The sequence below is a fragment of the Colius striatus genome, chromosome 13 (genome assembly GCF_028858725.1).
Source record: "Colius striatus isolate bColStr4 chromosome 13, bColStr4.1.hap1, whole genome shotgun sequence".
NCBI classification, from domain to species: domain Eukaryota; kingdom Metazoa; phylum Chordata; class Aves; order Coliiformes; family Coliidae; genus Colius; species Colius striatus.
The window spans coordinates 16,797,939-16,812,215 of record NC_084771.1 but is presented as its reverse complement, the minus strand read 5'-3'; the positions used below and the strand labels follow the sequence as shown (position 1 = coordinate 16,812,215).

The window sequence follows — 14,277 nt, the reverse complement described above, 5'->3', positions numbered from 1 at the left end:
ATGATCCCTTCTTCCCGTGCCATCAGTTACCTAAGTTTATATACTGGTGATATAGTATCGAATAGCCTCTTGGCTAGTTCAGGTCAGCTGTACTGGTTATATTCCCTCCTACTTCCTTATGAAAATTAACTATCCCGGCCAAAGTGAGGATATAGTGCTTAGGGGGAGACAAATCACGGCTGCTTCTTTGGTAATCAAGCTGTTGCACATATTCTGGTCAGACTGCAGCTGATTGTGGTTATTAAATTCCCATCAGAATATACTAACTTTCATTCTAATACAGTGTTATTAGAAATCTCCCTCAATGTGTAAGGTAATTGTTAATTTAGGCCACTTGTGTCTTTCTGAGATTAGTGAGAAGGGAATCTATTTTTTCTTCCTTTACAAGCAGTCCTGTTAAATCCTTTAGCTGAATGGATAACGATTAGAAGTCTCAACTGACAAGCTACAATTTTTTCAGCTCCTGAAAGGTCGTTTATAATAACAGAAATGACTAGCACAGCACACCTACAATATCTGTGTTGTGAGAGGAATCTGATTAAAATTTCAGCTGGTACCAAGAGGTATGCTTTTGTATGGTGAGGGAGGCTGTTAGGCTATTCATACTTTTCATGGCCATGGCTACTGTGGCCAGCAATGAATATTCAGACTCCTTTCTTATTTAAAAAAAAAAATAAGATGATGTAAATCCAAACTGCCAACATATTGATGGAATATTTTTAAGTTCTTCTGATTAGAAACATATGTTCAACATTTCCTGTTACAGACAGTATTGATGCAGCGCTGTGTGATCATATGAGGAAGAGAGGGAAAATTCAATTTTTGAAAAAGCGAAGGAAAAGGAGTCTGTCTTCTGTTTTTCACTATTTTTCAGAGCATAAATAGAAAACAAGATTATTTAACTAGTGTTTGAGAACAGAGCTCTTTCTCTTTGCCAGTCTTGGAGTGGGATTTTTGTTCTTTTTAATTAGAACTCGTTAACAAAGTTCTTAAATATGCTGGAGTGAGGATGGAGTTCATGGTGTAGGTTGGATGTCTCTGGTAGAGCTGTAGCATGCTTTAAAATTCTCAAAGTTTATTAACACTACCACTAGTTACAAGGCTGTACAGTTTCTACGGGTGTGCTCAGATCTTTGTGAAGTTCATGTGACATTTATGTTGTGATGTTCCTTCTGTTATGTCTTTGGACCCCAAACCCAAGAGTCTACTGGAAGAATCTTTCAAACCTGAGTGGTGACCCAGAAGTGAGAATTCCTGCTCCTTGCACCTGTGTAGACTTTAATATTAATTGGGAAATCTTATTTTCCCTTGCAGTATTTGTAATCTGAAGTTAGCTACTTGTTATTCACCTTTTTTTTAACTTTGCTTCTGAGCTTAAAAAGTAGCACTTTGTTGGACAAAATGAAGTGATTATGTCCATGCAAAGCAGTTAAATCAAAATTGCTTCTTGGTAATTTAGCCCACCATTCTGATCAATTTTGGACAAATAACATACATTTCTGTTTCTTTTTACTTTTTTTAGTCCTTGCCATATAATAGACCACCACAGTATAAAGAATGTTCCATCTGACGGTATGCACACATATTTTCCAGAAATAAATCGGGACATTTCCCAATGCTCCAGCACATTACTGTTTAATATAGGCCAATAGATCAAAGACAACTATTGTAGTTTCCCTCCTGGGTCTGTTAAAGCCAGTATAAATGTGACCCTTTATAATATCTGCTGTATTATTTAGGAAGCCACTGTTTCCCTAGAGTTAATCTATTCAAGAAGTTATTGAATTTTGTCTTCTCTTTAACTAGATCTTTCTATGGTATGTCTAAATACACTTCTAGTTTAGCTATTTTGCATAACTCAGCTTATTTTGTGTGACCACATAGTTATTTACTGACAGTTACATTATTACATTTGGACTATCAGCCAGCAGCTACAAATAATTCATACAACTACTAACTTCTGATTTTATGTATGGATCTCTAAAATGGTTAATGATTCAGATAAGTGTTGATTTGTTAAGAAATCCAGAAATGAATATATGGAGGATTTTATTTTTACATATGTGATTAACCTAGGCAAAGTAATACCTGCTTCTGAAGAGTAAGTTATATTTTATCATCTTATGTGTAAAATAGCTCTGTTATTCTTCTGAACAAAATTGGTGTCATTTATCTCAATACAAAAGAAGTACAATTGCTATGCGCACATCTGCACAAGAGAAGCAAGGAGTTCTGGGTATGTCTGTGAGAAGTTTACTTGGAGTTGAAACTCTATTTATACTTTTATACTAGTCTTTAAGATATTCTTGTGTACTTTGCTCACTAGCACATTATACACTAACAGTAGTATCTTTTCCAAAGTATGAAAATTTGTGAGCTTTACTAGAAAATATCATTAAAATGCCATATAATTAGACTAAATATTAGCACAGTAAATTTCATCTCCCCACTAGAAATAAATTATCAGAACTTTAATTTGAATTTAAAATCTTTCCTAATGTTTAGATGATGCTGTTATTGCTTAAATGTGAACTTATTAAACTACAACTGAAGTAAAAAGGAGCAGAATATTTTATTCTGCTGTGGAAATCAGAATGAAAAATGTGGTTTGTTTTTTTTTTTTTTATCAGTCCTCCAGTGTATAGATCTCAGATGAAGAAAAGATGGACAGGCAAACTTTGTAATCTGCAGTAGGAAAAATCTGTATTAGCCATAAATTTGTAAAATTTATAAACCTAATTTACAGATATAGCTGTTTGCTTCCACATATAAACTAGAGACGTTAGTATCTAATTTCGTTACAAGATACTTATCATAATATTTAATGATTTATAGGAAATAAAGTAATTGGCTATGTTACTTATTTCTGAAAACTACTGTGACATTTTTGTGTTCATACTCACCCAACCGAGGAATTGAGAGTTGCTTGTCCGTGTTGCTGGTTATGATGCCAGATGCCAAGATAGATGTTCGGCCTTGAGCTCATGCATCAACTGACCCAACCATCTGATTGAATTGTGCAATATAACTCCATGGCATTTTATTCCTATTCTGTCATGCACTGTAGTTATTTATTATCCTCTCTTACATATCTTTGGCATATGCTCAGGTGAATTATGTCAAAGATTAGTGAGATCTTTTCTTTTTCCCAGGAGTCTGAAATTATCACCATGAAAATTAACTAGCTTTTCTGCCTCCACCCAATTCCTGTTTTAAGAGTCAGAAGGATGTAAGTTGAGCACTGTCTGTTTAAATCAGAACTGAAAAAATCATCTGCCATCAGAGTTTCAGACATTTTAAAAAATGGCTGACCACAGAAATAATTTCTTTCTGCTGGTAAACAGAATAAAGTGGTTGTGTGTGTTGAATGTGAATACAGAGAGGATATGTGTGGCAGACTTGCTGTTTCTTACTTGGTCTTACTTTGGCCTTTCTGATTAGGTATGGTCTTACCACAGATTTGTTATTTAATGCAATTTCAAGTGGCTGAGGTAAAGCATCAAATTATAATAAATTATTTGTTTATACAGATAAACAAATGAGATCTAAATTACAGTGATTTTTCATCTGATACAGATCAGTGCAAAGTAAATAGTAAATTAACATTACACCACGTAGCTGCAAGTGTATGGAAATGCATTGTAGTGTTGAAAAGCAGAGGCTGCATGGTGGGAGAAGATGAAGTCCTGTCCTTTTCTCAACTTGTTTTCTGCTTGAGGTCACAAACAGCTCTGTGGTAACTGAGGAAACCTTCCATTCTCCTCTTGCAGTCTCTTGTGAGGAGATAACTGTTGGACCTTTAGAGGGGTAGGTCATGCCAAAAAAGATAAAGGAGCCTTAGTCTTTCTCTTAAGCTGCATTTTATTTCCTTCCCTTGCATAATATTTTGATCTGTGAAAAACTAATTATTCTTCTGTAAAATTCTAATCAGTCAAGAAGGGAACAAAAACATCTTGCATCTGACCTTTCCTGACATTAATGCTACAGGGCTAAAGCAGTTCTAAATCGTGGAGTTTTTTTTCAAATATATATTTTATAGACAAAAGAATAATTCACGTAATTCCTAATTGTTAGGACAGTGTTTGTGACTTTGAGTTGTCTTTGGGAAAGAATCAAGCCTGGAAAATATGACCCATGATATTTCTGAAGCACCAATAAGAAATTGCTGGGGAGTGGGAACAGAGGGAAGCATTAGCAGTACTCTGGCTGCTCCATCAACTAATTGACAGTATGATGGAGGCATGTGTTGTCCAGAGGTTGAGTCTAATGGTGCAAGACTGTCTATGCACATGGACAAACACATCCAGTGTGTGATTATGATCTCTATATTGCACAATTTTAAAAGAACATTCTTAAGATTTAGAAGGAAACCCTGTTATTGAGGTTGATGTTTCTGTTAACTGACAGGGATGGTAAAAAGTATTTTGTCTACCTTGATGAACAGCTGGCCTGTATCTGTGTCTCAAGTGCTGGTTAAGGTTGTAGCTGTTATCAGGCAGAAAATGATTCCTCCTAGCAAGTTTGACCTTCACTTGAACCGTTAGTACTGTTAAATTGTTGATAATGATACCCATTTGCTCCAGCCCTGGTGCATTGGAGAATATTTTTCCTGACCCGTTTATGCTTCTCCCATGTATCCATAGTATAGCACTTGCAAAATATTTTCTTTTTCCTGTGCTTTGCTCCTAATGATTAATAGTAAACCTCGTGATGAATGGGAACAAAAGGGTAGCAATTATAATTTCATTAATCACCTAATAATTGGGGTCCAGGTCTCAACTGTGACTTTAGACTTCTACATCCTAAGGAATTAAAGAGAAATTTCTATTAATCACCGTGTCCCAGCTGCTGACAAGGCCTGTTCTAACAATAGATTTAATCATTTCAAGATGTGCTACAATTAGTGTGAGAATGATAAAGGAGTTCATAGTCTGAGCCAGCCTTCTGGTCCCAAGAGGTTGCTGGAAGGAGCCTCTCTATTACGCCAATGATTTACCTCTAAATGCTATGCATTAAAGTCATGCTTCCCTGGAGATTTATAAATGTTTAAAGCTTTTAATAAACTTAACCTGACTTTGAGAGTCTATTCAAAGCTGGATAGCTTGTTACAGTTGGATTTCTCTGTGATTATTTGGTTTTCTAGTTGCTGGATAGTGCACACCCCCAGATGAAAAAAAAAACCCACCAAACTGTTGAAATTATGGATATGTTTTAGAATTGTCACATGGAAAAACATCTGGTTGCAATTCCCTCATTGTGCCTCAGCTTATTGATAAGGTTTGAGCAGACATGTATCTAAATGTTAAATTTTAAATGAATGCTATGTCTGATTTTGTGTAACCAAAGAGCAACTTTATTTTAGCATTAAATGCCAGTATGTCTGCCTATGCTGAAAAAAGGGAAGTGTATCTTATGCTTCTCTTTCCGGCCTCCAGCTGGTAGGCGCATTTTTTTGTATAAATCTGCTAGAGAAATTCAAGTTCATTGGCTTTCTTGTCTGCCCTAAGTAGAGAAATAAATGAAGCCATCAATGTGCAAGCAGCATTCTGAAAATAAAGATTCCATGCATGGAGAAATAATGAATTTTCTAAAATCTATATGTGGAGATAAGCCACAGGTATCCATGTTAGAGATACTGAAATTATGTAACTAAGGCAACTGGAATAATAATTTGACATCAGAAGGAAGTTGGTATAAATGGGATTTCAGGGAGTTGTATATATTTTCCAGAGGTTTATTTAAACGCTTTTCAGTAAAAGTGAAACTTGTCAGAAAAGTGAAAATCTATTGAAGTTGTCAACACTTTATTTTTATCATTCATTCATGTTTATGGTAAATCTCTGAAAAGGTTTTTTGTTTTGAATAGAAGATTACAAGTAATCTTCTGAAAACAAATAGATCATTTTAAAGGTTTTAATATTAAACCTTATAAGCCATGAATTGTGAGTGATTTTATAAGTGATTCCATGTTGCAGTATTCATAAGATATTGCTTAGACCTTGTAGATGCCAGAGTATGAAATGGCCTTCCCCGTATGTAGAGAAACTCTGAGACCTGTTCTGAAACAATATTATTGAACGGAATGTGCTAAAGATGAGGAGACAAAGGCAAAGAAATAAAAGATATTGATTTGATGTTTGAAGCAGGCATAGTGCATGAGACTTGTAGAACTATATATATATATACATACACACATATAAATTATCATCTGGATCATTATTTGAAAAGTCTTAATTTGAAGTACTAGAGCTTTCTGTATCTTTCTGTATCACACCTCTGTTGAGAGGAGTGAGTGGCTTGCTGCTCTAACAATGACATAGGGTCCTATCATGCAGTAAGCTAGTTACTAATGAATAGTAGAAGTAAATGGAAAAACTACTTTGCAAGGTGTCACTGAACTTGAACTTCCCTTTTTGAGAAATTAAAATCTGGATGTAATGATTAGGTGAATTGTATCTGATTGTTGTGAGTGAATAGTTTAAAGTAATGATCTGAGGTGAAGCCAGCATGATCAAATACTTTGTTACTGAATTTGAGCTTTGCAATTTAGCTTAATTGTAAATAATTTAGTTTCATTTTCTGTTCCGAGGCTGAGTTTTGAGTTCCTCCATAGTATTTGCTATTCATATTGTTTTTCATTTAACTCTATGAGACACTCAACTGTTTGCTTTGGTTGTTTTATCACAATCAAATCTGAGCTGTTCAGCTCAATGTTGCTGCCTGTACCACTTCATGAAGTATGCATCTTAAGGGAATGACTTGATACAGCTTCCAGAGTTTTAGGTGCTTAGGATAAAGAAAAAGGAACTGTGTCTTTAGTAACTAGATTCAGTGGAGCTACAAGAAGTTATATCTCTTTGTGAGGCTCAGTTAAATCCTGGTTCTCTTGGATGGGTTTTAAGAATTTTCTCCTTTTCCTATGTGTAATCAGATGTCTGTGCTGCAAATTTTGCCTGTTCAGATGGGAGAATTTGGAGACAGTGGCTCATGAGAATTTGTACACACAGAAAAGTTGTTGCTTGACAACATGGCAAGGGGAACTGGTGGGAAGATTGGAGTAGTGGTCTTCTGAATTCCAATGATTTGGATTTTGTGGTACATTCACTCAACTTGTATGGTATTTTCTCATTATTCTGAGCAACACTGGTTGGTGGGTTTTTTTGTTTTGGTGAAATTGAAGGGAAAATAGCACTAGGATGATTTACAAACTAATGGTTTAAGCTTCCAAGGTGTGCTTGGCTACATTACTGTATTACTACAGATAGAACAGGTAAATGCCTTCAATACAGGCATGTTATACTATGGAAGAATAGAAATAAATAGAAAGATATATATCTTCAAATAAGGTTAATGCAGATCAACATACTTCAGAATTAGTCTGGAATGCATGTGTAAGTGTTTTCATTGGTGTGCATATGAGATTGGCCTTCTCAGAGCAGCCAATTTCTGGTACTCTGGGTCATGGAAAAGACTTTTTGTACTTTCTTCCATGAGTATTGCAAATAATAAAATTTCCTTATTTATTCCTTTCTTGTAAGGACTTAGAGCAGCAGCAGCCGTGTTATGGCAAGTATTGCCATTGGGATCCTGCTGACAAATAAATAATAACATAGCAAAAAGGTGTCATTACTGTGACTCATTTCGCTCAGGTTGTGAAAGGCTGTGATTCATTAGTACCAAATACTTGCTACAGAACATAACTATTGCAGACTGAAGATTTACAATAATGGAAAGGCAAGAATAAAATTGTTTTAAAGAAGAGGGAGAGGGGAAAAGGAAATTCTGCTACTATTAGTTGAAGATACTGGTTTTCACTTGACATAGATAAAATGAAGATGCAACAAAAATGAATATGCAATAAAGACAAGTTGTGTAAAATCACTGTAAAGATTAATATTAGGAACAGCCAATATTCCTAAAATTTTGCATAGGATTCTTTTATGTCCTTTATTATTGTTCTTTCACTGTATCTTCCAGTTACAGGAACCTCAGCTTAGAAGAAAGATGTATCATACAATTTATGTGCATCCTGATTTTGGCTCTAAGAAAGTTAAATTTCTTCATAGTAGCTTGTAGAGTCTTCTGCTTTGGATTTAGGATGAGAATAATGTTGATTGCACGGTGATGTCATAGTTGTTGCTAAGCAGTGTCAATACTAAGTTAAGGAATTTTCAGCTTCTCACTGCCCTGCCGGCAGGGTCTGGTGATGCTCAGGAAGTTGGGAAAGGACAGCACAGAAAGTTGGCCTGCACAAGCCCGAGGGATATCCTTTTCACATGATGTTGACTGGGGAACACCTCAGCTTGGCAATTGGCTGAGCAACAGTCAGTAAGTGGGGAGCAAATGTATTTTGTGTCACTTGTTTAGTATATTCTATTTTTTTTCCCCTTCCTTTGCTGTTCTGTTAAACTATCTGTATCTCATCATGTGTTTTACTTTTTCTTTTCCTCCTGAAATCTCCCCCTGTTCACCCTGTGGAGGAGGAGTGAGCAAGTGACTGTGTAGTGCTTAATTGCCAGCTGGGGTTAAACCATGGCAATGTGACAAATTTACGGTAATCAAGGGATTTATATGTTTGGATTTTTTGGTGGTTTTTTTTTTTTTTTTCCTGTGATAACACTTTGCTATAAAGAGTTTTGGATACTTCAGTTTCATTCAGTAAAGGCAGCCATATAAGACTTGTGGCAGAATGTAATGGTTTTGCCTGGACCAGGTTTTTTGGTAGCGGGGTGGCTACAGGGGTGGTTTCTTTTAAACAGTTGTCAGAAACATCCCCTATAGCTCATAGCATTAGGGCCAGTCAGTTCTAAACTGGACTCTGCACTTGACCCAGGCCTGGCCAATTAGTGATGGAGGTAACACCTTTGTGAATAACGGATTTGAGAAAGAGAAGAAGTTGCTGGGCAGTTGCCAAACTGCAGCAGCAACAGGGAGTGAGAATGTGAAAACATCTCCACAGTCTTCAAGGTCATTGGAGAAGGAGGGGGAGGAGGGTGCTTAGGCCCTGAAATAAAGATTCCCCTGTAAACTGTGGTGAGGACCATGGTGAAGCGGGTTGTCCCCCTACAGTCAATGGAGGACCACCAGGACGCAGAGACTCACTCGCAGCGCGTGGAGGAGCCCACACCAGAGCGGGTGGATGCCTGAAGGAGGCTGTGACTCTGTGGGAAGCTCACTCTGGAGCAAGTTCCTGGCAGGACCTAGGAGCCCATGCCAGAGCAGGTTTGCTGTCAGTTCTTGAGATCCTGTGAGGGACTCAGGCTGGAGCAGTCTCTCCCTGAAGGACTATTCTCCTGGTGGATGACCCACACTGGGGCAATGTGTGAGGAGCTACCCCCGTGGCAGGCCCCATGCTGGAGCAGTTCTTGAGGGACCCCACAGTGTAGCAGTGGGAAGTGTGAGGAGGCCTCCCCCTGAGAAGCAGCAGCGAAATCCATCTGTAATGAACTAACTACAATCCCCATCCCCTAGAACCACTAGGAGGGAAGCAACGGCAGTCTCGGGAAGAGGAGGGGTGGGGGAAGGTGTTTTAAAGATGGTTTTATTTCTCATCTCCCTGCTCTTATTGTTCCTTTAATAAATCAAATACTTTTTCTATCTAAGTTGAGTCTGTTTTGCCCGTGATGCTAATTGCTGAATGATCTCTCCATCCTTAACTGAAAAACCATTTGTTATATTTCTCTCTCCTCTGTCCAGTTTAAGAGGGGGAGTGATATCATGACTTGGTCGAACCTGGCTAAACCACCACACACAACTAGAATATGAAATTTTCCTTGTCAATGATGTGAAGAAACTTTCTTCCGATTTATATCAGTGTTCAGATCCTTAAAAGTTCTCTTAACGAAGGACAGAATGATAATCATTAATAGTTGCACGGTGATTTCATTTAGGCAAACAGGAGAATACATATTTGTATTCTTCATCTTATGCTATAGATTAACTTTAGATTCTAGAGCTTGCTCCTTGTTTCAGCATATTAAATTTGTTCTCTCAGTAAATTTTGTTGACATTTTTTTTCTTGCTATAATTTAGGATTTCAAATTCACCTTGAACTAGAGCTGCATACCAGCTGTGGAAATCTTTCAATTTATTTGTTTTAATTTTTGGTGTAAGATGTATTTAAAGGTAGATGTTCTGTCCTTGTATGTGATATCAGCTTTACTGCATTGTGCATGCAAAAAATGTTTGCTTTTTCATTTCTTTCTGCTGGTGCTTTAATGTGGAAGATGTCTTATATTTGCTAGTTTGTTTTTGTTATAGATGCCATCTGTGGAACAACTTGACTTCAAACTATGTTGGAGAATATACAACATTTTAAGTAAAAGTAATTCTTATGTCAAGACATTGGCGTGTTACGGATTATAAATTTTGACTTTACTGCCAACCTCTGCCAGATTTTACTTGCTGCTCTGTGCAATCCTCTGTTGAGCAAAATACTATCACTGTTGTTCTCTAAACAGTAAGGACATAATTTCAGTATTAGAAGGGAAAAAAGACTCAATATCTATTCCTTATTTTTTTGTTTTTTCATGTTCCACCCTGCAGGCTTTTTCTCATTGTCTAACAAAGGTGGCATTGCCTTTAGTTGTATTATCTTATTAGTACTCTCATTAGCATTCTATTTTAATGTGTACTGCAATTCAACTATCAGAGGGGAGCTCCCTTACCCAATTACTGTCATTGCTTACCTGAAGACTACTATGATATAGACTGGTTTTGTTTATTTGGTCATAAATGCAGTGGCAACTGGGAGCCTCAGCCCTGTGCAAGGTGTGAGAATCTTCTCTTTACTGAAGTTTTCATAAGCATTTTTGACCTCAACTTTCCCCATCCCCAGTGAAGAAGTTCCCGTAAGATAAAGGTGATGGAGCTCTAACACTGGGTGACACCTTTACTGCTGAGCCTCATTTTGTTTCTTGAGGCACAGGGACCTGTGTGGCATAGCTCTGATCTCACTAGTGGGACACATACTCTGGAAGAGACTGGGGTGTTTTGCATGAAACTCCAAGGGCCTGTTGTTTGAAACCTGTAATTATTTTGTAAAATGAAAGGTTCTTACAGATCAGCACAATCATGTATCTGAGTTGGAGAGCCTCATACCAAAATGTTTCTTCTATCCAAAGTGTATGTCCTGAAACTATGAAGCCGAGGCTCAAGAGGGATACTTAGTTCACTGACAGGATTTTTGACTGCATCTGTTCCCAGAGAGAAGGACTTGGGCTAGATTCGTGTCTTTGTCCAGCAGACATCCAGCAAGGGCAGGCTCTTTTCACTCACATTTTCCTGCATTTATGTGCACATTTGGATTCCAGCTGCACAATTCAAGCACAGTGGAGGACTACAACATGGGAGCCACACTTTAAACACTTGAGGTTCAAGGATGCATAGGCTACCTTTAATACATTATTACCTTAAATGCTCTTGCATCCTCTGTTAAGTCCTAGAGGCAACAGAAGAGATGTGGCCAGATGGTAATGCTTTATTGGTGTAGTGCGGCACTTCATCTGCATTAGGCTGTGAAATGATGGTTAGGTGACCTCCACAGCCCAGGGAACAATTTAGCTGCCTGAAGTCTGCTCAGACTTACGCAGGTGATATAAATCTATTTTTTAACTTCTGCTACTGAGTCAAAGTAGCTTTAGAGAGCAGCACAAAGATGTTTTTGCTATGTTTTGCCTCATTTAATCTTTTGCTGACTGGCAGCAAACATGAATGACAAACTTGATGCCTTGAGTTCCTTACACTGTTCCTCAAAGCAATCACTTTGCATCACTATTGATGGTGAACTGTTTTCATCTCCATGTTGTTGATCAACATTGTAAATCTTCTAAAAGCAAAGGTTTTAGAAATATATATTCATTGACAGTCTTCAGATAATATTCCATATGCATTGTGTGTATTTGTGTTATTGAACAATGATATTGTAGACAGAAATGTTTAATTTCTGAATCGTTAACACATTGCCTGTGAGTTTTTGGAGCATTTCATGGCTTTGTCTTGATTTTTCAAATTAGCTCAGTGAACAGAATTGTAAACTTTATATATTAGGATTATACATTAAATATGAAGTCTATAAAACTATCTTTGTGACCTGATCTTTGCAGGACTTGTGTTTAAAATTACCTTATACCATAGATTTTTTTTTTTGATATTTTGGATTAAGAGAGAGGACTTTCAGATTGTTCTGCTGATCACCCTTCCTGTTGTAACTGTGATCAAATTGTTGAGTAAGCAAACCTTTCCAACAATGGCCATGCAAGAAACTCTCCAACTCAAGTGTTTGTTTTTCAGGATTCAAGTTAACTATAACCAAACATTTTTGCTCTACAATTTGTTTCTTAAACTGCTAGCTAGCTATCATGACTAAGCTCTCTGTGGCTATGGCACCCAAAGAAAGAGTCCTGACAACGTGCCATACGATTACACGTGTTCCTTTTGTTCAATCAGAAAATGATATTTTGTATAGTTAAAAGGTATCATCCATGTTTCAATCTTTGTTTTCCTTACCTCTAGAAATGACTGCAGTTCAATGGAGAAAAGAGTGATCTTCTATGTGACATATTTTAAGTATTTACTTTAATAGTTGGTATTTAGTTGATGTATGGATGGTTTTTTTTGTGAGGCTTAACCAGCTGTTATTTTTAAGTCCTATGCTATCCTTAGGATAAAAGCTAAAAGTAAAATGTTCGAGTGAAAATAATAAGTGTATGCACGAGATGCAGGGCACAAGATTTCAAAGTGTGTCCTGAAGCAGTCTATAATCCTGTGTGCCGTGAACAAAAGATTGTGGGACTCAATGTATACAAACAAAGGCAAATAGTTGACAAACATTCTTAGTATGAATGGGTGGGATTTTAGGAAAGTCCTGAGGATTGTGTATTTTCTCACACAGCATCAAACCCATCTGGGATGTAGCTCATTTCTTTCAGATTTCAGTTCTATCCTCTTACAAAACATTAAAAATTGTACTTCTGTGGTTTATAAATAACTTACTATTGATGTGATAGTTCAGTTCTTAAACATAGAAAGTGTGTGGAAAATATCAAACCATGAAGTCCATTAAAAAATTATTAGCTTAATGTAATCAGTCACAAATGAAGCTGTGTTTACCTTCTCCGTTCACTGGAGACTCTATTAGGCAAAGTACAAAGGATTGTGGGAGGACAAAGGTGAACTTTCCTCGTATCCACCAGCTCTGTGACCAATGTTGTAAATATATTTTTCAAGTGACGTAGTTATTGAAGCCAAGAAGGTGAACTAATTCTGACTGGATGTTCAAATCAGAATGTCAATCAGCATGATCACTGCAACTCATCCTGTGTTGCTCCCAGCAGATGGACTGATAGCATGCCTGTAATTTATTAGCTCAAGTGAGACACTGTATTGATTTGATACTCTGTTATACCAGCTTATTGCTATGTGGTGCAGTTTTGTCTTGGAGCATGACCTCAATGAAATCAACTTTAGATCTATAACAGCACCAATATAAATTGTGTCTCACCAAAACACTCCTAAACACTCCTAAATGTTGACTAGTAATTAAAATTTGCATGGAGATGGGTGTATCTAGCCATCCACATGAGCTGTTTATATGTTTAGTATATTTGCATTAGTTAAAATTTCATCTCATTTTGTAAGGTTGTGTGCAGTCTGCATTTAAATTGGTAAGATTGCATATTTCAGATGTGTTTTCAGAATTAGGTGACTCCTAATTGTACAAGATTTCATCAATGGTAAATGTCTAAAGACCTTTGAGGATTTGAGGGTTGTTTTTTTTTTTTTTTTTTTGCAAGTCTTTTATTGCTTATATAGAATCATAGAATGATTGAGATTGGAAGATATCTCTAAAGGTAATCCAGTCCAACTCCTAAAAAAGCAGATTCCCCACGATCAGGTCACACAGGAATGTGTCCAGGTGGGTTTTGAGGACCTCCGGAGAAAGAGACTCCACACCCTCCCTGGGCAGCCCTTTACAGTTCTCCATCACCATAAAATATTTTTTTTCTTATGTTTAAATGGAACTTTTTGTATTCCAGCTTCATCCCATTACCCCTTGTCCTATCACTGGACACTACAGGGAAAAAAAGGGACACCTCATCCTCCTGACATACCTATTTAAAGGCTTTTAAGTGTTAATGAGTTCCCCTCTTAGTCTTCTCTTTTCTAAGTTAAACAGCCCTTGGAAGCTTGTTGAAATTTGTCTCTTAATCTAAGGAAATCTCAAGTTTTTTAAAATTACAGGAAAAGTTAGAAAGGCACTTTGCCCATTACCCTTCA

The 14,277-nt window shown here is 36.9% G+C and overlaps 1 protein-coding gene across 1 annotated transcript in view; it reads left to right on the top strand.

Moving 5' to 3' along the window:
• PCDH11X (protocadherin 11 X-linked) overlaps positions 1-14,277 on the top strand; it is a 305,273-nt gene that overhangs the window by 201,492 nt on the left and 89,504 nt on the right. Inside the window, exon 4 of the mRNA XM_062006639.1 lies at positions 13,245-13,252. Coding sequence (XP_061862623.1) covers positions 13,245-13,252 — 8 coding nt within the window. The remainder of the gene's footprint in view (positions 1-13,244; positions 13,253-14,277) is intronic.